Genomic DNA, 27,810 nt, shown 5'->3' with positions numbered 1-27,810 from the left:
GGTGACGTGCGGTCTGGTGATTTTCTTCCTTTTTTTAGTTGGGCGACATTAATACCTGCTACCGGCTCCGATCTCCGGTTTTTTACCCTGCCTGTGGCGCACAACTTCTCTAGACTATAATCATGTTGGTATATTCAGTCTTGTAACATACACGGCATGTATTTTTTAAAACTTTATGATGAAATCAATTGTACATAATTTCTCAATGACTGGTTGTAATGAAATTTGTTTCCTGGGTGTTTTTTTTTTTTTTTTCTTCTTCTTCTTTCCTTGTACAAAACTCGGACATCTTAACAGTATTTGTCTCTTTTCTTTGTCCTGTATAGTATCTCATGTTGAAAATGAAGCCTTTTTGAAGTATACAGAGTGTGATGGATTTTGGAGTTTGTGGAAACAGATTTAGGACATTTACAAAAAAAATAAATATTTTACATCTTAACATGACTTTTTATTTTTTACTAAATTAATAAAAAAAACGGTGATGAAGAACACAAGATGTTTGATTTCAACTTTTATTTGGTTTCGTGAAAAAGGGATCTGCGTAGGTCTGTATGATGGTCCTACAGCCGTTCACGTTCCACACACACCAGTACGGGGACGTCCAGGGACCAGAAGTAAGAGAAGGGGAAGATAATTACTACAGAATAATCACAAAATCTGTGGAAAAGGGGGAATTTAGTGTATTGTCCATGTTTGTTCTGAGAAGAGAGCAACTGCACATCTTCTCCTGCTTTGCAAACATCTTTAAAAGCTAAAGGATAAAAGTCGTTCTTAAAATAATCCATAAAAACTAAAGCGCCAGAAGGTTCAGTCCTCCAGCTGCCACTGCTGAGCCTGGGAGCCGTCGCAGATCGCCATGGTGACGTAGCCCTTCTGGCTGACCGGGTCGACCGCGGCCAGGCACTGACCCACCGACACCTGGTACAGACGGTTCGTCTTCTGCAACACGAGAACCGAGAGAAATAAAAATTAAACATTTTAATAAAAAAATGTTAATAAAAGTGGGCGTGTCTCACCCCGAGCGTCCACTGCTGGGACCCTCCGGACCCGTGGCATTTCATCAGCCTGGGGGGGTCAGAGGAGCGGATCTCTGACATGTCCAGACAGAGCAGGCCGGCCAGGATCAGCTCCTGTTCTTCATCGTAGGACCACTCCTACACACACACACACACACACACACACACACACACTGCGTTTCTTTTCACACTTCCTTCCACCTGGACTGGTTTTATTCTGTGTGAGTTTTAATTGGTCAGCAGGAAGCACCTTCATATGAAACATCTTCATTCAGCTTCATTGACTTTGGTTTATGTGATAATCAATAAGAACAGATTTACACACACACACACAGCTATTATTCGTCCCCATGTAATAAGTATTTATAATTGACAGGACCGTTTTATTCAGTAGTTTCATTAAATAATAATGTTGATATGCAGACATGTGCTAGAAGTCCACAGATGGAGAACCGACTCTGTTCTCTACACACCTCATTTGGGGAAATTGAGGTTTGGTCACATCAACAAAATAACTTTGCTATAAACGGTGCGCTTTCTCACTCATCCGTATCGGCACGGTGCTGAACAGAAAATATGAATCTATCTCTGAAACCAGATCTAGAGACTCCGCCTCCTCCTTGACTTGGTCTCCGGACTTCCGGACTTCCCACCTGCTCTTTATCCCCGGAGTCGCACTTGCGCACCACCACGGCGCCGCCTTTCTGGCTGGGCCGCCCCTGCGCCACCAGGCACCGGTCCGCCAGGAGGTTCCGGAGCTGCGGAGAACACGGCGGAACGTTGGATGGGCGTTCTGCTTGGCTCCACGCCGCCCCCTGCTGCACGGTCCACGCCTCTTACCCGCCCTCGCTGCAGGATCTTGGGCCGCTTCAGGCCCTTGTTGATGAAGGCCGGAGGCTGCGGCTTGTTGTGGGAGGAGCTGAGCTGCATCTCGGGGTAGATGTTGTCCAGGTACCATTTGAAGGAGCGACACTGCAGCCGCCGCCGGATGGCCACGCGCTGGCTGATGTCACCGTAGTCGCGGTTACGAAGCTCCGGGCGTAGCGCAAAATACTGCTCCTGGTTATAGAAACAAGGACAAGCAGGTCATCTTCTCCAGGTCCAGCCAGATCAACTTTTGGGTTTCAAATTGTCCCTGTGCTAAAAACTGATGATGGAGCAAAACAGAGATGAACCTCATGCTTACACGTCTCATCTGTGCTTAAAGTTCTCTAAAGATCTCTACTACAACCTCAGTGTGTTCTCAGGACACTCCAGAGGGGTCCATCGGTCATTGATCCCTCAGTCACTAGAGGAGATCAATCATTGAAAGAGCTGTTATCAGCTTCAGCGTGGTCACATGACCTCTGACCCGAGCAGTGAGCGGTGGGTCCCTGTCGTGATGGGCGCTAATGTGTAACTGGCGAGAGGTTTACTTTGTACTCGTCCATCCAGACGTGTGCCAGGCGCAGCGAGTTGTGTGCCATGGTGTCCTGGCCACCAGGGGAGCCGTACGGGCGTCTCTTGCGGAAGATGTGTCCCACGCGAGAACATGGGATGATGTGCAGCTGACCTCCACACATCCAGATCTGCAGCAGGGCGATAAACACGTCACTCCACTCGGTCTAGAACCGGGTTCTCCGGCTTCACGTACGACCTGCCATCATGAGCCAGTAACGTATGACAATGTCTGTACGCTGCTCATCAGGGGGACATAACAGAACTGAGACCCGTGGGAACACCGTAAAATCGCTATAATAAGCTGGTGTCACAGCTCTGATTGGCTGTGCCGTCTTGGAGACTCGTGGTCTTTTCAAGGTTCTCAGACTCATCTCTGGATTCTTAAAATGTCTCACACACACACACACGTAATGGCGCTCACCCTGAAGGAGATCTCCAGGTTCTCCCCACCCCAGATGTCCATCCCGCCGTCATACTGGCCGAGATCGTTGAAATACCGACGGTCCATGGCAAACAAGCCCCCCGCCATGGTGGGGGATCTGCAGAGAAGACGACAGAGCAGCACTGAGCTGACCAATCCGAGGATCAATATCCGAACGAGTACAAACGGCCATCACAATCAGCCACTGTGTTTCTGCATTAGAGCCACTTTATAAATCCAGCTGAGGGCCACAGATGAGAAGATCTGAAGCTTCAAATCTCACTGGGTCGAGGCCTGCAGGCCGCCAGAGGCGAATAAGTCAATCCCAGAATCCCACAGGACAGCCCAACACAAACACATGCCCCGCTCCAGGCGCTCCCTGACCTGTTCATCACACTTCATCAACCAGAGGGCCACGCCCACAGGCTCTGCAAAAGATGAAGACCAGAAACCTCCTGACCTGATTGGGGCTACGGCTCCAACAGGGCTGTTCAGCTCGGACAGAGGGACGGGGTCCCATTTGAAGTGCAGCCCCCAGTTGAAGCCGCCGCGGACAATAGGTGATGGACTGTAGACCAGCGTGTCGGCGCTAATAATGTCGATGACGGGACAGACCACCGTGTGTCGGTTCTCTTTAATGGGGGCCAGAAGGGGCTGCAGCCACGCCTCGTTCACCTCGCAGTGGCTGTCCAGGAACACCAGCACTTCTCCTGAGTGTGGACAGCAGGAGAGATTAATTCAGGATGTTGCACCATGTACTCACGTGTTAGTGAGGGTGTAGCTGTGGTGTTGTGAGGTGTATTTTCGATGCGTGTCAGTGATGGTGTAGCTGTGGTGCTGTGAGGTGTATTTTCGATGCGTGTTAGTGATGGTGTAGCTGTGGTGTTGTGAGGTGTATTTTTGATGCGTGTTAGTGATGGTGTAGCTGTGGTGTTGTGAGGTGTATTTTTGATGCGTGTTAGTGAGGGTGTAGCTGTGGTGTTGTGAGGTGTATTTTCGATGCGTGTTAGTGATGGTGTAGCTGTGGTGTTGTGAGGTGTATTTTGATGCGTGTTAGTGAGGGTGTAGCTGTGGTGTTGTGAGGTGTATTTTCGATGCGTGTCAGTGATGGTGTAGCTGTGGTGCTGTGAGGTGTATTTTTGATGCGTGTTAGTGAGGGTGTAGCTGTGGTGTTGTGAGGTGTATTTTCGATGCGTGTTAGTGAGGGTGTAGCTGTGGTGTTGTGAGGTGTATTTTCGATGCGTGTTAGTGATGGTGTAGCTGTGGTGTTGTGAGGTGTATTTTTGATGCGTGTTAGTGATGGTGTAGCTGTGGTGTTGTGAGGTGTATTTTTGATGCGTGTTAGTGAGGGTGTAGCTGTGGTGTTGTGAGGTGTATTTTCGATGCGTGTCAGTGATGGTGTAGCTGTGGTGTTGTGAAGTGTAATTTTGGTGCATGTTACTGAGGGTGTAGCTTTGGCATTGTATTTGACTGTGAAAAGGTGTAAGTGTGAGGTGGAGCAGGTGTTGTGAGTTCTTCCACCTGTAGCGTGTGAAGCTCCAATCATGCGTCCTCTGATGAGACCCTCTCTCTTCTGGTTCCTCACCAGCTTCACTTTTCCCTGGAGGTTGTGCTGCAGGTATGAGTCCAGTTCTTCCTTAAGGTCGTCTGGAGAAGCAGCATGAGGTTAATATGTGTTTGCGCCTGTGTTGGAGTGTATATTTGGCCCTTCTTCTCATTGTGTGTATTTAGGCATTTATATAGGTTCTCGTTGTCTTAGTGAGTGACGGGATTCGCATTGTTTGTATTTAAGTGTTCGTGTTGCGTGTATTTGGCAATTCGCATTGTGTACGTTTAGTATTTAGTTGTTCACATGAGTTTATTCATGTGTATTTGGCCTTTGCATTGGTTTGCATTTTGTGTATTTAGTCATTCGCGTGTGTTCTCATCGTGTCTTTAGCCATTTGCGTGTGTTCTCATCATGTCTTTAGCCGTTCTTGTGTGTTCTCATCATGTATTTAGCCGTTTGTGTGTGTTGAAATTGTGTATTTAGCCGTTCGAGTGTGTTCTCATTGTGTCTTTAGCCGTTCGCGTGTGTTCAAATTGTCTATTTAGCCGTTTGCATGTGTTCTCATCATGTCCTTAGCCGTTCGTGTGTTCTCAGCGTGTATTTAGCCGTTTGTGTGTGTTGAAATTGTGTATTTAGCCGTTCGAGTGTGTTCTCATCGTGTATTTAGCCATTTGCGTGTGTTGTCATCGTGTATTTAGCCATTCACGTGTTGAAATCGTGTCTTTAGCCGCTTCCTTGTGTTTACGTCATGTACATTTAGCCGTTCGAGTTGGTTCATGTTGTGTGTATTAAGCCATTCATGTTTGTTACCATTGTGTGCATTAAGCCGTTCGTGTCATGTATATTTAGCCGTTCGCGTGGGTTCGCGTCGTGTACATTTTGCTGTTCGCGTCGGGTGCGTCAGTAGGGTGGTAGTAGCCTAGTGGGTAACACACTCGCCTATGAACCAGAAGACCCGGGTTCAAATCCCACTTACTACCATTGTGTCCCTGAGCAAGACACTTAACCCTAAGAGGCTCCAGGGAGACTGTCCCTGTAACTACTGATTGTAAGTCGCTCTGGTCAAGGGCGTCTGATAAATGCTGTAAATGTAAATGTAAATATTTAGCGTGGGTTCGCATCGTGTACATTTAGCAGTTTGCGTGGGTTCGAGTCGTGTATATATATATAGCCGTTCATGTGGGTTCGCGTCGTGTATATTTAGCCGTTCACATGGGTCGCGTCGTGTATATTTAGCCCTTCGCGTGGGTTCACATCGTGTACATTTAGCAGTTTGCGTGGGTTCACGTTGCGTATATTTAGCCATTCACGCAGGTTCGCGTTGTGTATATTTCACCATTTGCGTGGGTTCGCGTCGTGTACATTTATCCATTTGCGTGGGTTCGCGGCATGTATATTTAGCCGTTCGCGTGGGTTAAAAGTGGTGATAGTCTCGGCTAGTCGTGTGGAGGAGGGCAGGTTGTTCCACCAGCCAGGGACAACAATGGAGACAGAGATGATTGAATCGGAGACCCCGTGAGGAGGAATTTTTAGTCTCCTTCCGTTTGCTGATCTGAGAGAGCGTGCAGAAGTGTAGCTAGGTAGTATTGTGTTGATGTAGGAGGGCGCAGTTCCATTTACAGCCCTGTAGGCAAGCATCAAGGATTTGAACTCAATGCGAGCAGCTACCGGGAGCCAGTGGAGGGAGGTAAGAAGAGGTGTAACATGGGTGTATTTTGGCTGGTTGAAGTTGAGACGGGCTGCCATATTTTGGATCATCTGGAGTGGTTTTATGGTGACTGCAGAGGCTCCAGCCAGGAGAGAGTTACAGTAGTCGAGTTTGGAGATGACCATTGCCTGGACGAGGAGCTGCGTAGCCTGTTGTGAGAGAAAAGGCCGAATCTTGCGAATGTTGTAGAGAGTGAACCTGCAGGATCTGGAGATCGCAGCAACATGATGGTTCAAACTCAGTTTGTCATCTATCCAAACTCCAAGGCTTTTTGCAGATGCCGTGGGTGTTAACAGTAGCGAGCCATTTTGAATTAGCTGTGTATTTTTTGCCGTTCGTGTGGGTTCACGTCGTGTATATTTAGCCGTTCACATTGTGTATATTTAGCCGTTCACGTGGGTTCACGTCTTGTATATGTAACCGTTCGCGCCGTGTAATTTTAGCCGTTCTCGTCGTGTATATTTAGCCGTTCGCGTCGTGTATATTTAGCCGTTCGCGTCGTGTATTTTTTGCCGTTCACGTCGTGTATTTTTTGCCATTTGCGTGGGTTCGCGTCGTGTATATTTAGCCGTTCGCGTCATGTATTTTTTGCCGTTCGCGTCATGTATTTTTTGCCGTTTGCGTGGGTTCGCGTTGTGTATATTTAGGCGTTCGCATGGGTTCGCGTCGTGTACATTTATTTGCCGTGTATTTTTTGCCGTTCGCGTGGGTTCGCGTCGGGTATATTTAGCCGTTCACGTAATTTATTTTTAGCCGTTCGCGTCATGTATTTTTAGCCGTTCGCGTGGGTTCGTGTCGTGTATATTTAGCCGTTCACGTAATTTATTTTTAGCCGTTCGCGTCATGTATTTTTAGCCGTTCGCGTGGGTTCGTGTCGTGTATATTTAGCCGTTCACGTAATTTATTTTTAGCCGTTCGCGTCGTGTATTTTTAGCCGTTCACGTGGGTTCGTGTCGTGTATATTTAGCCGTTCGCGTCGTGTATATTAAGCCGTTTGCGTCGTGTATTTTTAGCCGTTTGCGTCGTGTATTGTTTGGCGTTCGCGTCGTGTATTTTTTGCCGTTCACGTTGTGTATTTTTTGCCGTTTGCGTGGGTTCGCATCGTGTATATTTAACTGTTCGTGTTGTGTATTTTTTGCCCTTTGCGTGGGTTTCGCGTCGTGTATTTTTAGCCGTTCACGGCGTGTATTTTTTGCCGTTCGCGTGGGTTCGCGTCGTGTATTTTTTGCCGTTCACGTCGTGTATATTTTGCCGTTCATGTCGTGTATTTTTGCCGCTCGCATGGAATCGCGTCGTGTATATTTAGCCGCTCGCGTCGTGTATTTTTTGCCCTTTGCGTGGGTTTCGCGTCGTGTATTTTTAGCCGTTCACGGCGTGTATTTTTTGCCGTTCGCGTGGGTTCGCGTCGTGTATTTTTTGCCGTTCACGTCGTGTATATTTTGCCGTTCATGTCGTGTATTTTTTGCCGCTCGCATGGAATCGCGTCGTGTATATTTAGCCGCTCGCGTCGTGTATTTTTTGCCGTTCGCGTGGGTTTCGCGTCGTGTATATTTTGCCGTTCGTGTCGTGTATTTTTAGCCGTTCGCGTGGGTTCGTGTCGTGTATATTTAGCCGTTCACGTTGTGTATATTTAGCCGTTCGCGTCGTGTATTTTTTGCCGTTCACGTCGTGTATTTTTTGCCATTTGCGTGGGTTCGCGTCGTGTATATTTAGCCGTTCGCGTCGTGTATTTTTTGCCGTTCACGTAATTTATTTTTAGCCGTTCGCGTCATGTATTTTTAGCCGTTCGCGTGGGTTCGTGTCGTGTATATTTAGCCGTTCACGTAATTTATTTTTAGCCGTTCGCGTCGTGTATTTTTAGCCGTTCACGTGGGTTCGTGTCGTGTATATTTAGCTGTTCGCTGTAACATGGGTGTATTTTGGCTGGTTGAAGTTGAGACGGGCTGCCATATTTTGGATCATCTGGAGTGGTTTTATGGTGACTGCAGAGGCTCCAGCCAGGAGAGAGTTACAGTAGTCGAGTTTGGAGATGACCATTGCCTGGACGAGGAGCTGCGTAGCCTGTTGTGAGAGAAAAGGCCGAATCTTGCGAATGTTGTAGAGAGTGAACCTGCAGGATCTGGAGATCGCAGCAACATGATGGTTCAAACTCAGTTTGTCATCTATCCAAACTCCAAGGCTTTTTGCAGATGCCGTGGGTGTTAACAGTAGCGAGCCATTTTGAATTAGCTGTGTATTTTTTGCCGTTCGTGTGGGTTCACGTCGTGTATATTTAGCCGTTCACATTGTGTATATTTAGCCGTTCACGTGGGTTCACGTCTTGTATATGTAACCGTTCGCGCCGTGTAATTTTAGCCGTTCTCGTCGTGTATATTTAGCCGTTCGCGTCGTGTATATTTAGCCGTTCGCGTCGTGTATTTTTTGCCGTTCACGTCGTGTATTTTTTGCCATTTGCGTGGGTTCGCGTCGTGTATATTTAGCCGTTCGCGTCATGTATTTTTTGCCGTTCGCGTCATGTATTTTTTGCCGTTTGCGTGGGTTCGCGTTGTGTATATTTAGGCGTTCGCATGGGTTCGCGTCGTGTACATTTATTTGCCGTGTATTTTTTGCCGTTCGCGTGGGTTCGCGTCGGGTATATTTAGCCGTTCACGTAATTTATTTTTAGCCGTTCGCGTCATGTATTTTTAGCCGTTCGCGTGGGTTCGTGTCGTGTATATTTAGCCGTTCACGTAATTTATTTTTAGCCGTTCGCGTCATGTATTTTTAGCCGTTCGCGTGGGTTCGTGTCGTGTATATTTAGCCGTTCACGTAATTTATTTTTAGCCGTTCGCGTCGTGTATTTTTAGCCGTTCACGTGGGTTCGTGTCGTGTATATTTAGCCGTTCGCGTCGTGTATATTAAGCCGTTTGCGTCGTGTATTTTTAGCCGTTTGCGTCGTGTATTGTTTGGCGTTCGCGTCGTGTATTTTTTGCCGTTCACGTTGTGTATTTTTTGCCGTTTGCGTGGGTTCGCATCGTGTATATTTAACTGTTCGTGTTGTGTATTTTTTGCCCTTTGCGTGGGTTTCGCGTCGTGTATTTTTAGCCGTTCACGGCGTGTATTTTTTGCCGTTCGCGTGGGTTCGCGTCGTGTATTTTTTGCCGTTCACGTCGTGTATATTTTGCCGTTCATGTCGTGTATTTTTTGCCGCTCGCATGGAATCGCGTCGTGTATATTTAGCCGCTCGCGTCGTGTATTTTTTGCCCTTTGCGTGGGTTTCGCGTCGTGTATTTTTAGCCGTTCACGGCGTGTATTTTTTGCCGTTCGCGTGGGTTCGCGTCGTGTATTTTTTGCCGTTCACGTCGTGTATATTTTGCCGTTCATGTCGTGTATTTTTTGCCGCTCGCATGGAATCGCGTCGTGTATATTTAGCCGCTCGCGTCGTGTATTTTTTGCCGTTCGCGTGGGTTTCGCGTCGTGTATATTTTGCCGTTCGTGTCGTGTATTTTTAGCCGTTCGCGTGGGTTCGTGTCGTGTATATTTAGCCGTTCACGTTGTGTATATTTAGCCGTTCGCGTCGTGTATTTTTTGCCGTTCACGTCGTGTATTTTTTGCCATTTGCGTGGGTTCGCGTCGTGTATATTTAGCCGTTCGCGTCGTGTATTTTTTGCCGTTCACGTAATTTATTTTTAGCCGTTCGCGTCATGTATTTTTAGCCGTTCGCGTGGGTTCGTGTCGTGTATATTTAGCCGTTCACGTAATTTATTTTTAGCCGTTCGCGTCGTGTATTTTTAGCCGTTCACGTGGGTTCGTGTCGTGTATATTTAGCTGTTCGCGTCGTGTATATTTAGCCATTTGCGTCGTGTATTTTTAGCCATTTGCGTCGTGTATTGTTTGGCGTTCGCGTCGTGTATTGTTTGGCGTTCGCGTCGTGTATTTTTTGCCGCTCACGTCGTGTATTTTTGGCCGTTAGCGTGGGTTTGCGTCGTGTATATTTAACTGTTTGTGTTGTGTATTTTTTGCCCTTTGCGCGGGTTTCGCGTCGTGTATTTTTAGCCGTTCGCGGCGTGTATTTTTTGCCGTTCGCGTGGGTTCGCGTCATGTATTTTTTGACGTTCGCGTTGTGTATATTTAGCCGTTCATGTCGTGTATTTTTTGCCGCTCGCGTGGAATCGCGTCGTGTATATTTAGCCGCTCGCATCGTGTATTTTTTGCCGTTCGTGTGGGTTTCGCGTCGTGTATATTTTGCCGTTCGCGTGGGTTCGTGTCGTGTATATTTAGCCGTTCACGTTGTGTATATTTAGCCGTTCGCGTCGTGTATTTTTAGCCGTTCGAGTGGATTCACGTCGTGTATATTTAGCCGTTCGCGTGGGTTCACGTCGTGTATTTTTAGCCGTTCGCGTCGTGTATTTTTAGCCGTTTACGTTGTGTATTGTTTAGCGTTCACGTCATGTATTTTTTGCCGTTCACGTTGTGTATTTTTTGCCGTTCACGTCGTGTATTTTTTGCCGCTCGCGTGGAATCGCGTCGTGTATATTTAGCCGCTCGCGTCGTGTATTTTTTGCCGTTCGCGTGGGTTTCGCGTTGTGTATATTTTTGCCGTTCGCGTCGTGTATTTTTAGCCGTTCGCGTGGGTTCGTGTCGTGTATATTTAGCCGTTCACGTTGTGTATATTTAGCCGTTCGCGTCGTGTATTTTTAGCCATTCGCGTGGGTTCGTGTCGTGTATATTTAGCCGTTCGCGTGGGTTCACGTCGTGTATTTTTAGCCGTTCGCGTCGTGTATTTTTAGCCGTTTACGTTGTGTATTGTTTAGCGTTCACGTCATGTATTTTTTGCCGTTCACGTCGTGTATTTTTTGCCGTTCACGCCGTGTATTTTTTGCCGTTTGCGTGGGTTCGCGTCGTGTATATTTAGCCGTTTGCTTAGATTTGCGTCGTGTATATTTAGCCGTTCGCGTGGGTTTGCGTCGTGTTTTTTTAGCCGTTCGCGTGGGTTCGCGTCGTGTATATTTAGCCGTTTGCGTAGATTTGCGTCGTGTATATTTAGCCGTGTCGTGTTTTTTTAGCTGTTCGCGGGTGTTCGCGTCATGTATATTTAGCTGTGTCGTGTATATTTAGCCGTTCACGTCGTGTATTTTTAGCCATTCGCGTGGGTTCGTGTCGTGTATATTTAGCCGTTCGCGTGGGTTCACGTCGTGTATTTTTAGCCGTTCGCGTTGTGTATTTTTAGCCGTTTACGTTGTGTATTGTTTAGCGTTTGCGTCGTGTATTTTTAGCCGTTCGCGTGGGTTCGTGTCGTGTATATTTAGCCGTTCACGTTGTGTATATTTAGCCGTTCGCGTCGTGTATTTTTAGCCATTCGCGTGGGTTCGTGTCGTGTATATTTAGCCGTTCGCGTGGGTTCACGTCGTGTATTTTTAGCCGTTCGCGTCGTGTATTTTTAGCCGTTTACGTTGTGTATTGTTTAGCGTTCACGTCATGTATTTTTTGCCGTTCACGTCGTGTATTTTTTGCCGTTCACGTCGTGTATTTTTTGCCGTTTGCGTGGGTTCGCGTCGTGTATATTTAGCCGTTTGCGTAGATTTGCGTCGTGTATATTTAGCCGTTCGCGTGGGTTCGCGTCGTGTATATTTAGCCGTTTGCGTAGATTTGCGTCGTGTATTTTTAGCTGTGTCGTGTATATTTAGCCGTTCACGTCGTGTATTTTTAGCCGTTCGCGTGCGTTCGCGTCATGTATATTTAGCCGTTCACGTCGTGTATTTTTAGCCGTTCGCGTGGGTTCACGTCGTGTATATTTAGCCATTTACGTAGATTTGCGTCGTGTATATTTAGCCGTGTCGTGTTTTTTTAGCTGTTCGCGTGTGTTCGCGTCATGTATATTTAGCTGTGTCGTGTATATTTAGCCATTTACGTAGATTTGCGTCGTGTATATTTAGCCGTGTCGTGTTTTTTTAGCTGTTCGCGTGTGTTCGCGTCATGTATATTTAGCTGTGTCGTGTATATTTAGCCGTTCACGTCGTGTATTTTTAGCCGTTCGCGTGCGTTCGCGTCATGTATATTTAGCTGTGTCGTGTATATTTAGCCGTTCACGTCGTGTATTTTTAGCCGTTTGCGTAGATTTGCGTTGTGTATATTTAGCCGTTCACGTCGTGTATTTTTAGCCGTTCAAGTGGATTCGCGTCGTGTATTTTTTGGCGTTCGTGTGGGTTTCGCGTCGTGTATATTTAGCCGTTCACATCGTGTATTTTTAGCCGTTCGCGTGGGTTTCGCGTCGTGTATTTTTAGCCGTTCGAGTGGGTTCTCGTCGTGTTTTTTTAGCCGTTCGCGTGGGTTCACTTTGTGTATATTTAGCCGTTTGCGTAGATTTGCGTAGTGTATATTTAGCCGTGTCGTGTTCTTTTAGCTGTTCGCGTGCGTTCGCGTCATGTATATTTAGCTGTGTCGTGTATATTTAGCCGTTCATGTCGTGTATTTTTAGCCGTTCGCGTGCGTTCGCGTCATGTATATTTAGCTGTGTTGTGTATATTTAGCCGTTCACGTCGTGTATATTTAGCCGTTCGAGTGGATTCGCGTCGTGTATATTTAGCCGCTATTTAGCCGTTATTTAGCCGTGTTTAGGAGTATTTGGTGGCATTCTTCTACACTCCTAGATAAGGATGTGACAGCTGTGTATTGTGCTGAACTCTCGCCTGTATCGCTGTTGTCGTCGACCAGGACGATCTCGTGCAGGAGATGACCTGGAGTTCGGTCTAGGACACTGTGGATAGTCCTCAGCAGAGCGGAGAACGCCTCATTGAAGAAGCAGATGACTATGCTGGCTGCAGGCAACACCCGTGGATACACCTGATCTTTACATCTGCAGGAGCATGCAGATCGATATACAGCTTCAGTTCAAACCCCTTCTCAGTCCCACACATTTCCGGAGAGAAATGTTGCTCACCTGTCGTTCCTGGTGTCAGGAAGCTGGCGGTGGAAGCCCAGGCGGTTGCTGATGAGAACATTGAAGGCATGCCTGTGATAGCCCATGTCCCGCACCTCCTGGTCCTGCTCGTTAAAGATCATACCTGTGGAGGAAGTGACATCATAATGAGCATCAAGTGTAAGGTTCCCGAACTGTGGTGCCAGAGTTCTGCTGCTGGTGTGCTGCTGAAGTTCTGGTGGATCTTACCATTTTTAACAAAGGCTGAACTGACCCACCCAGACGTAAACGCTATTAATATGACCGCTTGATAAAATGATTGACAGCTATGGATATTTTATTACTGATTCCATTTTGATGAGAGTTGGGACTTAGCCATCTGCTGCAGATGCATGTGGGTTCAGCAACCTTCGTCAACTCCTGCTTACAACAGTTAAATCAATCACACTCCAAAAATATATATTAATGCTGTCAGAGATGACAGGTTCTTCAGACCAGGAACATCTGCAGATTTGGAGATGCTATGATCCATCTGCTATGATCACCTGTTCTTAGTCATAATGTAATGTCTGGCTGTATGTTCTTTGTGACTGATTATAAATGAAGTAAGAACTAGTCCCTCCATGCTCTGATACCCACCCATCTCTGGTGAGAGCTTCCAGGGCTCCTGCAGGCTCTGGTCCCTGCGGCCGCGGGTAGGGCGGGGCTGCAGGCGGTGGGGGAGGAGCAGGGGTGGGACCCCCTGGACGGGCACATTGCGGGAGGAGGTTTGGTTCTCCTGGCTGAAGTTGAAGTAGAGGAAGAGAATGATGGACCAGGTCACGGATGTGAAGAAGCAGCCGTAGCAGAAGTAACGCAACGTGGCGCTGCCCATGGTTTCCCTAGCAACATCGTCGGCGGTCCATCTGTAAGACCCTGGCACACAGAGGAATAGAGGAGCATGTTTTCAGAACCAGAAGGATCCAAGTTCTCTAAATTCTCTCTCCCAATCTGCTCGATCTACTGAACGGTCAGTTCCACCGGATTCTTGTAGAACTGAAGCAGGAAGGATGAATAAAAACAGATCAGTGCATGTTTAAGCAGGGAGAAGAACGAACTCTCCATCTGTTATCTGGACCAGGTTTTAATAATCAGAAGTGTAACACAAATAAGCAACCACCTTCTTTGACAAGATGGCGAGAGATGGAGGGAATGCAGAGAAAGGAAAATTAAGAAAAAGAGATTGTTCATCATCTACAGGATGGACTGAACACAGTGGATCATGGAATGTATTGAAGGTTCTTTTTGAGCGTCATTCAGAAAGTCTGGTGCACCACCATCTCCACCACCACACTAATCACTGTTATGTCCCTGGGTGTATTAGTGAGGATCCATCAGTTGGTGTGGACATGTGTATTTTCTCCTTTTAGGTCTGAAGGGGAGGAGCTCCGCCCACTCTCTGATGATTGGTCAACTGTCAGCATATGAAGAGACCTTGGACCTAGTGCTCATGGAGGAGTGTGGAGTGGAGTTGTGTAAGTTAGGTCCTCTGCCTCTGTTGTATATAGTTTGTGGTTGTTTTGTTGAGGGTTTAATCATCACCATGTCTACCATCACAATCACCAATGTCATTGTGAAATACTGCAGCACAGCACACAGTGACACGGTGAAATGTGTCCTCCTTAACACTTAGGCCACCACTGCCCCACATCACCATCACTTCCACCACAATCCTCACAGTTATTATCATCATCACCACTATCACCACAGATAATCATGTGATGAGGGGGAGGACGGTATTAACAGCATAATCTGATTCAAATTTGCACCAGGCTGCCATCTCTTTCAATACCTAATCTCTCTTAACACACACACACACACACACACACACTCTCACGCTCACTCACACTCACCTTGTGCAGGCTCTACTGTTCAACACAAGAAAAGTTCCACATTTAAAAGTTTGTTGGTCATCACCGTCCGAACCGCAGACAAAATATAATCTCAATAAAGGAATTACAAATATTCAAGATATTAAATAAACCCACTAAACTAAAAAGGAGCACACACACACATAGTTCTCTACCGAGTGTGTGTGTGTGTGTGTGTGTGTTTAACAGTGCACCCTTCAAACTTTCGTCCTGGCACGGCTACAGTACACAGTCACCGGACCCACCAGCAGCCGACCAATCAGCTGTCAGCCGTGCCAGCGGCCCCAGGCTCAGTAACAGGAGCCTCGGAGAAGCTCAATATTTCACCAGAGGCCACCAGCATCCATCCACCTTCAACAGTTAACGTACAGCCAAACCAGCAGAACTCCTGGTGAAATAGGGCCGGGTTTCTAATTAACAAAGGTTGCTTAACCATCTGTTTCCTACAAGAACATTTCAATAGAACAATGTCAATATAAGGAGGGTCTGTGTAAAACAGAGAGGCCGGCTGGGGTCGCTTACCCCAAAACTATCACCTTGCAGTTATACAACAAGCTGATGATCTAAATAACTCATAACCACGCTGTTTACAACCCAGCAGCAACTAACTCAGGCTGGTTACTGAATAAACCAGCAGCACTGCATCCAAATTAGAGCCAAGCAAGAGTCACGTTCAATAATCCTGCAAAATTCAGACACAAACTGGAACAGAATAGATTATGATCAACCGCAACACGGCGTATCGATAACGATCAACTGCAACACGGCGTATCTATTACGATAAACAACAACACAACGTATCGATAACGATCAACCGCAACACGGCGTATCGATAACGATCAACTGCAACACGACGTAACAATAACCATCAACCGCAACATGACGTATCGATAACGATCAACTGCAACATGACGTATCGATAACGATAAACAACAACACGACGTAACAATAACCATCAACCGCAACATGACGTATCGATAACGATCAACTGCAACACGACGTATCTATTACGATAAACAACAACACGACGTATCGATAACGATCAACCGCAACACGGCGTATCGATAACGATCAACTGCAACACGACGTAACAATAACCATCAACCGCAACATGACGTATCGATAACGATCAACTGCAACATGACGTATCGATAACGATAAACAACAACACGACGTAACAATAACCATCAACCGCAACATGACGTATCGATAACGATCAACTGCAACACGACGTATCTATTACGATAAACAACAACACAACGTATCGATAACGATCAACCGCAACACGGCGTATCGATAACGATCAACTGCAACACGACGTATCTATTACGATAAACAACAACACAACGTATCGATAACGATCAACCGCAACATGACGTATCGATAACGATCAACTGCAACACGACGTATCGATAACGATCAACTGCAACACGACGTATCTATTACGATAAACAACAACACAACGTATCGATAACGATCAACCGCAACACGGCGTATCGATAACGATCAACTGCAACACGACGTATCTATTACGATAAACAACAACACAACGTATCGATAACGATCAACCGCAACATGACGTATCGATAACGATCAACCGCAACATGACGTATCGATAACGATCAACTGCAACACGACGTATCGATAACGATCAACCGCAACATGACGTATCGATAACGATAAACAACAACACGACGTAACAATAACCATCAACCGCAACATGACGTATCGATAACGATCAACTGCAACACGACGTATCGATAACGATCAACCGCAACATGACGTATCGATAACGATAAACAACAACACGACGTAACAATAACCATCAACCGCAACACGGTGTAGCGATAAACATCAACCGCAACACGACGTGTCTATTACGATAAACAACAACACGACGTATCGATAACGATCAACCGCAACATGACATATCGATAACGATCAACCGCAACATGACGTATCGATAACGATAAACAACAACACGACGTAACAATAACCATCAACCGCAACACGGTGTAGCGATAAACATCAACCGCAACACGACGTGTCTATTACGATAAACAACAACACGACGTATCGATAACGATCAACCGCAACATGACGTATCGATAACGATCAACCGCAACATGACGTATCGATAACGATAAACAACAACACGATGTAACAATAACCATCAACCGCAACACGGTGTAGCGATAAACATCAACCGCAACACGACGTGTCTATTACGATAAACAACAACACGACGTATCGATAACGATCAACCGCAACATGACGTATCGATAACGATCAACCGCAACATGACGTATCGATAACGATAAACAACAACACGACGTAACAATAACCATCAACCGCAACACAGTGTAGCGATAAACATCAACCGCAACACGACGTGTCTATTACGATAAACAACAACACGACGTATCGATAACGATCAACCGCAACATGACGTATCGATAATGATAAACAACAACATGACGTAACAATAAACATCAACTGCAACACGACGTATCGATAACCATCAACTGCAACACGACGTATCGATAACGATCAACTGCAACACGACGTATCGATAACGATCAACTGCAACACGACGTATCTATTACGATAAACAACAACACAACGTATCGATAACGATCAACCGCAACACGGCGTATCGATAACGATCAACTGCAACACGACGTATCTATTACGATAAACAACAACACAACGTATCGATAACGATCAACCGCAACATGACGTATCGATAACGATCAACCGCAACATGACGTATCGATAACGATCAACTGCAACACGACGTATCGATAACGATCAACTGCAACACGACGTATCTATTACGATAAACAACAACACAACGTATCGATAACGATCAACCGCAACACGGCGTATCGATAACGATCAACTGCAACACGACGTATCTATTACGATAAACAACAACACAACGTATCGATAACGATCAACCGCAACATGACGTATCGATAACGATCAACCGCAACATGACGTATCGATAACGATCAACTGCAACACGACGTATCGATAACGATCAACCGCAACATGACGTATCGATAACGATAAACAACAACACGACGTAACAATAACCATCAACCGCAACATGACGTATCGATAACGATCAACTGCAACACGACGTATCGATAACGATCAACCGCAACATGACGTATCGATAACGATAAACAACAACACGACGTAACAATAACCATCAACCGCAACACGGTGTAGCGATAAACATCAACCGCAACACGACGTGTCTATTACGATAAACAACAACACGACGTATCGATAACGATCAACCGCAACATGACGTATCGATAACGATCAACCGCAACATGACGTATCGATAACGATAAACAACAACACGACGTAACAATAACCATCAACCGCAACACGGTGTAGCGATAAACATCAACCGCAACACGACGTGTCTATTACGATAAACAACAACACGACGTATCGATAACGATCAACCGCAACATGACGTATCGATAACGATCAACCGCAACATGACGTATCGATAACGATAAACAACAACACGATGTAACAATAACCATCAACCGCAACACGGTGTAGCGATAAACATCAACCGCAACACGACGTGTCTATTACGATAAACAACAACACGACGTATCGATAACGATCAACCGCAACATGACGTATCGATAACGATCAACCGCAACATGACGTATCGATAACGATAAACAACAACACGACGTAACAATAACCATCAACCGCAACACAGTGTAGCGATAAACATCAACCGCAACACGACGTGTCTATTACGATAAACAACAACACGACGTATCGATAACGATCAACCGCAACATGACGTATCGATAATGATAAACAACAACATGACGTAACAATAACCATCAACCGCAACACGGTGTAACAATAAACATCAACCGCAACACGACGTGTCTATTACGATAAACAACAACACGACGTATCGATAACGATCAACCGCAACATGACATATCGATAACGTTAAACAACAACACGACGTATCGATAACGATCAACTGCAACACGACGTTTCAATAACCATCAACCGCAACACAACGTAATGATAACCATCAACCGCAACACGACGTAACTATAACGATCAACCGCAACACGATGTTTCAATAACCATCAACTGCAACACAACATAACGATAACCATCAACTGCAACAAAATGTATCAATAACGATCAACTGCAACACGACATATCTATTAATATAAACAGCAACATGACATATCGATAATGATCAACTGCAACAGAATTAATTTATTATGATCACCTGCATAAGAATGTATTGATTACGATAAACTGCAACGTGACATATCGATTATGATTAACTGCACCAGAATTAATTTATTATGATCAACTGCAACACGACATATCAATTATAATACACTGCAACATAATGTATCAATTATGATCAAGTGCATAAGAACGTATTTATTATGATCAACTGCAACAGAATCTAGCGATTATGATCAACTGCTACTTGATGTATCGATTAAAAAAAGTGAAGTGATTGTCACATGTGATTGACACAGCAGCACAGCACACGGTGCACACAGTGAAATTCGTCCTCTGCGTTTAACCCATCACCCTTGGTGACAGTGGGCAGCCATGACAGGCGCCCGGGGAGCAGTGTGTGGGGACGGTGCTTTGCTCAGTGGCACCTTGGCGGATCGGGATTTGAACCGGCAACCTTCTGATTACGGGGCCGCTTCTTTAACCGCTAGGCCACCGCCGCCCCTGCAGTTGCAGTTGATTATGTTTAACTGCAACAAAATACATTTATTATAATCAACTGCAACATAATTATTTTATTATGATAAACTGCAACACGACATATCAATTATGATCAACTGCATAAGAATGTATTGATTACGATAAACTGCAACAGAATGTATCAATTATGATCAACTGCATAAGAATGCATTGATTACGATAAACTGCAACAGAATGTATCAATTATGATCAACTGCAACAGAATTAATTTATTGTAATCAACTGCGTCAGAACATATTGATTATGATCAACTGCAACAGAATAATTTTATTATGATAAAATGTAACACGACATATCAATTATTATCAACTGCACAATGATGTATCGATTATGATCAACTGCATCAGAATTAATTTATTATGATCAACTGCATAAGAATGTATTGATTACGATAAACTGCAAAAGAATGTATCAATTATGACCAACTGCAACAGAATTAATTTATTATGATCAACTGCGTCAGAACATATTGATTATGATCAACTGCAACAGAATAATTTTATTATGATAAAATGTAACACGACATTTCAATTATTATCAACTGCACAATTATTATGATCAACTGCATCAGAATTAATTTATTATGATCAACTGCATAAGAATGTATTGATTACGATAAACTGCAACATGACGTATCGATTATGATCAAATGCAACAGAATATATTTATTATGATCAACTGCAACATGACATATCAATTATGATCAACTGCAACATGATGTATCGATAATGATCAACTGCATAAGAATGTATTGATTATAATCAAATGCATCAGAATGTATCGATTATGATCAACTGTAGCCGAATGTATCCATGTTGAGGAGTTGATCTGCAGCAGCATCGGAGCAGCGCGGCAGCAACACGCGACTTTTCCGTCCCGAATCCTCGTCGCTCGTTTCGTGTGAAACTTACTGATCCAGGGACACGAGGGTCATGATGCCTGCAACTCCAGAGATCCTCAGAGATCCACTTCAGCGTCTTCACCGCCTCCTCCTTCTTCTTCTTCTTCTTCTTCTTCTTCCTCCTCTCTGCTCCACGGCGCCCTGATCACACCGCCACCCAGCGGACGCTTCTGCACATGCAATAAAAGAGCCATTTCATGAGATTTCACAGACAAAATCTGCTCAGACGTTTAGTTACAAGGAAAGTCAGCAGGAATGTTGGTTAACTATATAAAACAGGAAGTGATAGGACTTCCCAGGGATCATGACCCACAGACTCACTCATTTTAATCCACTTTTTGTGGACAGCCTTGTGGTCCCAATATAAACATTTTTATTAGTACTATTATTATCATGTGATATCTATGATAATAACAACAAACAGAAGCATATGAAAGCAGGCGACACCGGAATCCATTTGTGACGTCTGTCGCTTTAACGCGACCACGTGACGTCAGGCGCGTCCCCGGCTCCGCGCGTCATCGTCTCGGGTCCCTGCTGAAGGACCATGGGCAGCACCGCGGCGGACGGACGCAAGAAGCCGGCCAGGAGGAAACGAGCGCTGCGCCTCAGCATGCCCGTGAGTGGTGACGTCATTCATTCGCGGCAATTACTCGTGAGGCGCTGATTGGATGGAGGGGCGGGGCGGGGCGGGGCGTGGTTTGGGGGTCAGCAGAAGCAAGAGGTGTGAAGTTGACTCCTGCTCAGAAGCCTTGTGAGATGTCCTCCTGGCGCTTCTCCTGATGCTCGGAGGTCAGGTGCCAGTGTCCTTACTGTCCTTCAGCCTGGAACCTGTGTGGACTGGTCTCAGATCAGTGGTCTGGGATTAAGGGTGGAAGCGAAGTGTTTGGATTTCACTGGTTCTGAATAATAGTGTTTACCTGCCTTCACCGCCGATCCTGTAATGCCCGGCCGCAGGAAGCCCCGCCCCGCGTCCTTTAGGAATGTGTGTGTTCCGACACGCCTCGGGTCAGCTGGCTGGGGGTGAGAGGCGTGGCGCCTCTTCCTGTAGCGTATCAGCATGTAGAATCTGGGTGGTGCCCTGCTGCTGGATTCTGGCAATGTGGTGACCTTTGACCTGTGGATCAAGTCTTGTCTTTTTATTGTCCTGTTTATTTGTGTGTGTGTGTGTGAGTGTGTGTTTAATTATAATAAACGTTTTTTACATAGTTCAGAAGTGTGTGGAGGGGCGGGATTCGGGGTGAGGTGGGAGGCGGAGTCTGGGAGATGGATTCTGATTCATACCAAAACCGTGGCCTTCAGAGGACTAAACTATGGCCTTGTTACCTAAACACACACACCCAGGGCCAGCCCACATGTCCTTGGGGAGGAGGTGCCATGGTGTCCGTCAGCACCTCCTGGTCATCATCTCATGTCTGCTTCTCCTCCCTCCCACAATCCTGGACTCGTGCGGAGGAGACGGTGAGTATCTGCTGCTGATTGGATTCTTTGATATGGAAAGGTCGTGGGCGTGGCCTGTCCTTTTACCCTTGGATGTAGACCTGTGAGGAAACAAAAGTTCCTCGGAGATGCATTCATCTGAGGAACCATCCTCCGGGGTCTTGACCGCGGCTGGGCAGGAGGCGGGGCCTGGCTGCTGAAGGTCTGATGTTGTCCCCTGGCCGTGGTGACCTCACTGCCGCATGTGGTGGGTGTAGGGACGTGTCCAACTTCAGATGCCACCCGACCATCTGTAATAAGGCTGGACGCCCACACACAGTGTGTGACCGCGTTCTACGTACGAGCGCGTAGGAACGTTCTGTCAGCGGACTGCTGTGGAGGTGACGGGTTCGTTCTGCAGCGTGAACCTTGTAGGTGGAGGAAGCTGCCAGGTTGTGATGGTGCACCAATTACGCCTGGTTCTGTTGGAATATTGACGTGTGGGCACTGTGTTCCATAACCCGGTGATGTCTCGGCAGGACCCGAGCTCGTTCGCCATGCCCTTCCTGGAGGGAGACGCGGAGCCCGGGGACAAGGACAGCACGCGCAAGGTAGCCTCCCACGCCCACATTTTTCCATTCTGTAGAGACATCTTCTGTTTGTTCATTATTCATTTTGCTAGTTTAGTGCGTCTGTCTGTCTCATTGTTGTCTGCATGTTTTTGCCGGTGTCCCGTTTGTGGATGTCACACACGGTCAATTTATGTCACTATGAACTGACTAACATAAAGATCAACTTGGACTTGAAGACAGGAAGTATGTGGCCTCACACGCTCGAGTCCTGCCAACGTGTGGGCGGAGTTTAATATGCTTTGGTGGACTAGGTGGCCCAGCGTCCTTTTGTAGGACTAAATATGAAACGTTTCTTGCAAAATTCGGAAATTATTTTGTGGCCCATTAACAAAGAAATGATGCATCTACAATTTCAACAGGAGGTTTATTTAACAGTGAGGAAAAAGTTTCAAAAAAGTTCTAAATTAATTAAGTGTTGGAAGTGGGACAAAACCTTGTGGTTTTGGATGCGAAAATGTGAATTAATTTAGACATTTTCATTATTCTGTCTCTCACTGTTGAACGGATCATTTTATGTACAAAACCAGCAGGGGTTCCACTGTATTCATATCACCGAGTCACAGTATGATGGACGAACACGTCCCCAATGCTCAGGGGGATTGAAGCACCGGCTCATCTCGTCCCCGACACCTTTAATTGGATCGGCGCCGTTAGTCGCCGGTGACATCAGCAGACTGGATAAGAGGATCAGGAATAAACGTCACCCGCCTGTCACAGACACACCTGGCCCAGCAGCAGCGTGGACACCGGGGCCACCGCGACCGCCTGGTCCAGATGCCTGGTGCCATTTTCCTGGCCTGGATCTTCACCACGAGGCGTGGTGGGACATGGTGCTTCCATGGTGATGGGTGATGATGATGGGCTCCCAGTTCCCACAATGCCTCACTCCCATCTTGCCTGGATGCCCAGGCAGTAGAGACGGAGATGAATAAACTACGGTCAAACACTGAAGCGTGTGTGTGTGTGTGTGTTCCACAGGACGAGCTGACTTGCCACTCTGCCAGCCCCACCAAAGGCTTCTTCCCCTGGAGCCCCTTCAGTCGGCCGTCCAGCCCCATGTCTGCTCCAGCCAGGAGCAGGACCAGCCCGGGTTCACCCAAGACCATCTTCCCATACCCGCCCCACCAGGATTCCCCACCCAAGTCGCCCCGCCGCCTCAGCTTCACCGGAATATTCCGCTCGTCCTCGAAAGACTCCTCCAACGCCTCCACCTCCAGCTCCACCTCTCCAGTCAGCATCAGGCTCTTCTCTCGCGCCCGGAAAGGTAGGAGCCCGGGTCCCGCACTGCTCCAATGGTGACAAATTTCACGCGGTTTAATTCCGAGACAACGACCAGGGAGGCCAGAGATTCAGAATCTTCCACTGGAAGATGGTTCATTAGCATGAAGAACAGCGTTATTCCAAAATACAGTTGTAGTTGTGGCCTGAAGAGCGGGTGTGGAGGTGCCTCAGCAGCAGAGATGTTCCGTAATCTGGAAAGCAGGTTTAGTAATAATACGAATTGAACAAATGAACGTATGAAATCAGTCGTGTGTGTGGGGGGGGCTCAGTTCCCCATGCAGGCTGGATCTGGATCTTCTACCTGACTAGAGCATCCTGTATACAGAACCAGCATCTGATGTGTTGTCATCAGCAGCGTGATGATCCACGTGAGGTTGTTAGGTTCTGGTCTACTCGATGGTGCATGTTGTAAGTGTATTACGGGCTAACGTCAGGTTCCATCAGCTTCACGGGTGCAGAAGACACATCATTATACTGCCCGCATGTCCCGCGTTGCCGTCATGATCTCAGCTTTCTCACATAAACACAACACACCGTAGGTGACAATTTCATTCATTTACTTATTGATAACCATCCTGGCGAAGAGTGAGGTGGCCGCTGCTTCAGCTTCATTATCCAGCCATAGTGCTGGTGATGTGGGCCACCGTAATCAGAAGGTTGCCGGTTCGAATCCCGAGCCGCCAAAGTTCCACTGAGGTCCCCTTGATGAAGGTCCCGTCCCCACACGCTGCTCCCCGGGCGCCTGTCATGGTTCCACTGAGGTCCCCTTGATAAAGGTCCCGTCCCCACACGCTGCTCCCCGGGCGCCTGTCATGGTTCCACTGTCACCAAGGGTGATGGTTAAATATAGAGGACACGTTTCACCGTGTCACCATGTGCTGTGCTGCAGCGTCTCACAATGACAATCACTTCGCTTTCACACAATTACACCGTTCACGTTTTCATGGTGGTTTTCCTGGTCCTGCACCTGGGTGAACGGTGCTTTATAGGCCAGCTTGGGTGTTTGCTGTAAGTGTTTCTCTGCTGTGTTTATTTTATTAATCTATAAGTGTTCTTTGTATGATTTGAGTCGTGTCCTTCGTCTTATGAACTGGTAAATTGTGAATATGTACGGGGATATGGTGGTATACAGAGATCTAAAGTTGACCTGAATATGACCCCCCGCCATCTTGAGCTCACCCCAATAGGTGATGATTGTGGGGTGTAATTAAAGTGAGAGCGTGGTAGGCCGGGGGCCTTCGTGTGGGTCAAGGTCGGGTTGGTGGTTCAGGGATTGAGGAGCGTTAGTCTAAAAGCTTGCTGTGAATCTGTAGATTTTGTGGGTGGTAGTAGCCCCCACTTACTACCATCGTGTCCCTGGACAGTCTCCAGGGGGGGGACTGTCCCTGTAACTACTGACTGTAAGACGCTCTGGATAAGGGCGTCTGGTAAATGCTGGAAATGTAAATGTTTGGTCGTGTGAATGTATATTGATGCTATAATTGCTGGTTTTGTCTTTGTTTTTCTTCAGTATTTTTGGGGGTTTGAATTTTTGAGCACTTCTCGTGCTGTAAATAAACCTGCAGCTTTTGTCCTTCGCTGCACCTTTTTTTGTGGGGAAGCGCTCGGTGTAGACAGGACGCGGACACATTTGGCCTCAGGACTGGAGGTTATAGAACAAGCTGGTATTTGATGGTATTTATTCAAATCCATCAATGTGTTCCCTGTGTCCGAACCCTGATGAATTCTCCAAAAATGACCGTCTAGTTCTAGTCCACAGGACATATTTCAGTAAAAGGTTTGTTGAGAGATGCAGGGAACGTTTTCTTCTGGTGACTCCAGAGTCTGACAGTAAAAGACCTTGTTGAATAGTTTTGCTTTCTAGTGGTCCAATGGACAGGTCTATCAAGATGTCTTTTTGGTCTTCCAGTCCTCAGCTTGGACTCCAATAACATGCCAAACTGAGGAGATCCTTTGCTGTCTTCTTCTAGTCCTCTCCTGCTTTGTGAGACTTTTTCTACTGCTTTGAAAGCATGTTCTTCATCTTCAGTCCGTCTTCTGCTGTCCTCCAGGCTTTGGAGACGGCGTGGGCGAGAGCGCGGCACTGGTGTAAACTGTTGAGTCTGTTTTGCTCAGGTTCTCCGTGGTTGTGGTGAAGAACCCGGTTCCCATCGCTGATGTTGTTTTGTCTGACGTGGAGCTGGAAGCCTGTAATTGTGTAATTAGTGGCTGTTGGGGCGACGTGATGGGCTGTAATTACACCGACTCCACCTGCTCACCACCTTCACCTGCACCCCCATTTCTACATTTACATTTCCAGCATTTATCCAGAGCCACTTACAGTCAGTAGTTACAGGGACAGTCCCCCCCTGGAGACACTCAGGGTTAAGTGTCTTGCTCAGGGTAGTAAGTGGGATTTGAACCCAGGTCTTCTGGTTCATAGGCGAGTGTGTTACCCGCTAGGCCACTACCACCCTACGCCGCTGGTAACGCCGCTGGACAAGGTACTGTTACTGTCCACATGCGGTCCAGCAGGTCCAGCTGCTTTTCCCTTGTGACAGACACACTTCATCTGCTTCGTGCATCGTTCTCCTCTGCCTGGTGCTCGTGAGGAGCTTCTCAGGAACCTGGACATGAACCGCTCTGACATTGTTCTGTATTTCCCTCACACACTCCTGAGCTGCATGTGAAGATAATATCTGTGGATATTGTAGGGTGGTACCACCATCGTGTCCCTGAGCAGGACACTTAACCCTGAGTGTCTCCAGGGGGGGACTGTCCCTGTAACTACTGATTGTAAGTCGCTCTGGATAAGGAGGTCTGGTAAATGCTGGAAATGTAAATGGATGAGCAGCGCTGCACCACGCCGCAAAGTGAAGACACCAGAAGGTCTGCAGAGTTAGAAGAACAGCTTCAGCGTGCAGGAAAGTCTTACACAACGTGTGTGTTGCTGACCGCGTAGGAGGAAATTGCTCAGAGAAACGAACACACACACACTCTCTTACATAACTCCACCAGTCTCTCAAGGTTCCATCTCACTCAGGCCACCACAGTTTGACTGGCAGCTGTAGGTCAGTGGGTCAAAGTTCATTCCACTGTCTCCAGATGCCACTGCTCGGCCTGTCCACATGCGTCTCAGTGTTATTTGGTGTTCATATCAGTATGGACATTCAGGGTGTGTGCAAGTCATCGCAGTCGTACTTTCAATTGAATAAGATGAATTAATCGTCCCCATGTTATATTCAATAATCAATCAATTAATTGGTTGATGACTATTCTATTCCAGGCACAATTAAATGCATGAAATGGTAGTAGCCTAGCAGGTAACACACTCGCCTCAGGACCAGAAGACCCAGGTTCAAACCCCACTTACTACCATTGTGTCCCTGAGCAAGACACTTAACCCTGAGTGTCTCCAGGGGGGGACTGTCCCTGTAACTAGTGGCTGTAAGGCCACTAGTGGTGATTTTCTGCTGGTGATATTCTGCTCCTCTTTCCGCTTTCACCAGCATTTCATTTCAGGAACTACTGACTGATTACGTCACATGAAGCAGCAGCAGTTTCTGCACACCGTGTGTGTGTGTGTGTGTGTGTGTGTGTGTGTGTGTGCGGGTGGGTGTGTGTGTGTGAGCACCTCAAAGGGATGGGGGTGGCGGTTGACACTGGAAATGTTCGATAAGCTGAAAAAGCTCCAGCGGCTTCCAGGAAGCCCTCCTCATCATGCTAATGGACCAAGCTGGGCTGGATTCAGGTTGATGGTGGAACTGCTAATAAATCAGCATCTAATAAACCAGACAGCTTCAGACTGACAGCAGTTCGCTCAGCCGAGTGAAGAAAAAGTCTTCAAGTGACACGATGA

The 27,810-nt window shown here is 46.7% G+C and overlaps 2 protein-coding genes across 5 annotated transcripts in view; one reads left to right on the top strand and one right to left on the bottom strand.

Moving 5' to 3' along the window:
* Positions 1-498: 498 nt before the first annotated feature.
* LOC114774396 (polypeptide N-acetylgalactosaminyltransferase 11-like) lies at positions 499-20,839 on the bottom strand. 2 transcript variants are annotated; one of them, XM_028966304.1, is made up of 12 exons: positions 20,651-20,839; positions 13,672-13,947; positions 13,054-13,177; positions 12,803-12,969; positions 4,399-4,524; positions 3,338-3,587; positions 2,878-2,995; positions 2,432-2,584; positions 1,857-2,075; positions 1,670-1,774; positions 1,017-1,154; positions 499-939 (listed from the first exon to the last, which is right to left on the bottom strand). In XM_028966304.1, the coding sequence occupies exons 2-12, from the start codon at positions 13,904-13,906 to the stop codon at positions 808-810; spliced, it is 1,767 nt and encodes a 588-aa protein (XP_028822137.1). In that variant the 5' UTR covers positions 13,907-13,947; positions 20,651-20,839; the 3' UTR covers positions 499-807. The 2 variants fall into 2 exon arrangements, with proteins under 2 accessions (XP_028822137.1, XP_028822138.1); XM_028966305.1 differs by lacking the exon at positions 20,651-20,839 and adding an exon at positions 14,925-15,117.
* A 295-nt stretch (positions 20,840-21,134) lies between these two features.
* The window catches only part of LOC114774398 (5'-AMP-activated protein kinase subunit gamma-1-like), a 29,866-nt gene continuing 23,190 nt past the window's right edge, over positions 21,135-27,810 (top strand). For all 3 annotated transcript variants that reach the window (XR_003744811.1, XM_028966307.1, XM_028966306.1), the window contains exons 1-3: positions 21,135-21,259; positions 22,599-22,670; positions 23,670-23,955. Coding sequence is in view for 2 of the 3 variants with exons in the window: in XM_028966307.1 (XP_028822140.1) it covers positions 21,188-21,259; positions 22,599-22,670; positions 23,670-23,955 (430 nt within the window). In the remaining variant the exon portion in view is untranslated. The remainder of the gene's footprint in view (positions 21,260-22,598; positions 22,671-23,669; positions 23,956-27,810) is intronic.

The sequence above is a fragment of the Denticeps clupeoides genome, unplaced genomic scaffold, assembly GCF_900700375.1.
Source record: "Denticeps clupeoides unplaced genomic scaffold, fDenClu1.1, whole genome shotgun sequence".
NCBI lineage: Eukaryota > Metazoa > Chordata > Actinopteri > Clupeiformes > Denticipitidae > Denticeps > Denticeps clupeoides.
The sequence above is the reverse complement of the archived record's forward strand: the minus strand, read 5'-3'. Positions and strand labels throughout refer to the sequence as shown.